The sequence below is a fragment of the Triticum urartu genome, chromosome 7A, assembly GCF_056163025.1.
Source record: "Triticum urartu cultivar PI428250 chromosome 7A, HENAU_Tu73, whole genome shotgun sequence".
Lineage (NCBI taxonomy): Eukaryota > Viridiplantae > Streptophyta > Magnoliopsida > Poales > Poaceae > Triticum > Triticum urartu.
Genome location: NC_141879.1, coordinates 633123370 through 633125501, shown reverse-complemented (window position 1 = coordinate 633125501; position 2132 = coordinate 633123370). Strand labels below are relative to the sequence as shown.

General features: G+C 40.8%; 1 protein-coding gene across 1 annotated transcript; it reads left to right on the top strand.

Moving 5' to 3' along the window:
* The first annotated feature begins 200 nt into the window (after positions 1 to 200).
* Positions 201 to 1533, top strand: LOC125519190 (uncharacterized). The gene is made up of 2 exons (XM_048684067.2): positions 201 to 1004; positions 1093 to 1533. Exons 1-2 carry the CDS (start codon positions 231 to 233, stop codon positions 1531 to 1533), a joined length of 1215 nt encoding a protein of 404 aa, XP_048540024.1. The 5' UTR covers positions 201 to 230.
* The last annotated feature ends 599 nt before the right edge of the window (positions 1534 to 2132 follow it).

Here is a 2132-nt window from a genome sequence, read left to right as displayed (position 1 = left end):
TCATTCAAATAACAAACGGTTAATTTTGGATCTTAATTAATGTGAATAATTGGATAAGGAGTGAGCTAAACATTCATGTTCACAACCCTTTTCGTATATAAAGGGAGTTCATCTCCTTATATCTCACAATCACCCATAGTTAGCCAACAACACTAGTAAGCATCTACCTATTAGTACATTTTTGTAGTTTACCTTTTATAGTAATAAGTCCTCGAGTTTTCTAACTTAATATGCCAAGGAGAGAGAAGAGGGAGGGTATTTGTTTCATCGAGGACAAAAGGGAACGTGGCATCACCTTCTCCAAGAGACGTGATGGCTTGTACAAGATGGCATGTGACCTCTCCGTCCTCACGGGCGTGAGGGTTGCTGTCGTCTTGGAGATGGAGTCTGGAATAATGCACTCATTTGGGACGCCATCAGCGGCACCCATAGTTGAAGCTTTCTTATCAGGAGGTCCACTTGTCGAGCCGTTGGCTGATGAGGCAACTAATGCTAGGATTAGAATGTTGCAGGGGGAGGTGGCTCGGTTGGACATGGAAAGTGTGACACATGAGAAGAGAGCAGAACTCTCCCTCGAGCATATCAAAAATATCCAAGACGAGAACCCAGGTATTGTACCAAATTTTATCTTCTCCAAGGAAGAAGATCTTAGTCTTGAAGATCTTAACAAGCTCTTCAATGAACTTTTGTGGGTCCGGGAGGACATTAGACGTCGTATGCCTCCACTTCATCCTATAAGTGAACCCAAGACGGGTGGTCCAAACGTACCAACGAATGAGTTGATGCTAAGAGGCCCATCATGTGATTACTTGAATACTCCTCTTTCATCCCAACAACCATCGTCATCTCATTGTATTCCACCTCAAGTGTTGTCGTCGGTTCCACTACCATCAAAACCACAAGACACGATGGAACCACATTTTCCTATGCAGGTATCGCTCCAGTCTGCACCACCACCTTTAGCACCTCGTTTAACGTCCCACCTACAACCAGTTGTTCATCAGGTATAAGATTTACCACCACAACTTCAGCTACATGATTAGAACTATACACATCTCCTTACCGCAAATCATACTACCTTTTCATGTGCAGGTACCACAAATATTTCAGTCAGCACCACCATCTTTGGGTTCCCATTTGACATCCCTCGTACAACCCATTCCTGATCCTGTACAAGATTTACCTCCACACCTTCAGAACTATCCAAGTTCTTACAACTCAATGGAGCCACCACAGAACAACACAATCACTAACTCAACCATTGGGAGCATTGTGGAGGGCCCCCCACAGTTGTTCTACCCCAATGGCAATGACTTCTCCGCCGGTGAATCCTTTAGCAATGGTACCTTGGCCTACACTCCATCGAACCAACCACACTACAATGGGAACCTAGGGATGGATGCTTATTTGGGACATAATGGCAATAATGTAGGCCAATATAACATGGACTATGATGAGTTTGTCAATGCACCGCCAAATTCTGCCAACGGGAATGATGGTTATGTTCATTCATGGTTTGAAGGACTTCTTTAGAAGCCAATTAGTATTTACCTTTGAACGCTACATCAAGCGAATAAAATGTTACATTTCCATTAGGTGCAATTGTGGATTGTATATTTTGTTAAGCACATTCGGAAAATCATTAAGTATTTCATGTTTAGGGTATTGGTTCATGAAGTTTGTTTCAATAATACAATAAATCTTTCTAATGTTTCTCATTCTGATTGAGTAGTTAGTGCTTTTTATTGAACAACAAACATGTCATTTTTCACCCTCTATTGGTGAACCGGAGGAATATGAATTTTCAAATTATATTGCACTTTATTAACACAAATAAGACCTTGTTAGTTCAATGAGAACATGAGGAATGCCCGTCAAACAACTGAAAGCTAGCACAAGTCCAAATTTAGCTCAAGATGCAAGCGTTTATTAATACATTTTAGACTTGACTACCAACAAATGACAACAACTGAATTAGATATTCATGTGAGATAATGGTAAGATGAGAATCCACCCACATGTAATTAAATACACAACACACATGATGAATGTACATATGCACCTGCACGTCAATACGCAACCACACCATTAATACCATATACACATTGTTACTAACATACAAATATGTCACG

Coding starts and splice junctions, on each gene's coding strand:
- LOC125519190 (XM_048684067.2), top strand. CDS start 231: ATGCCAAGGAGAGAGAAGAGGGAGGGTATTTGTTTCATCGAGGACAAA. Junction 1,005..1,092: donor TACAACCAGTTGTTCATCAG/GTATAAGATTTA, acceptor TTTCATGTGCAG/GTACCACAAATATTTCAGTC.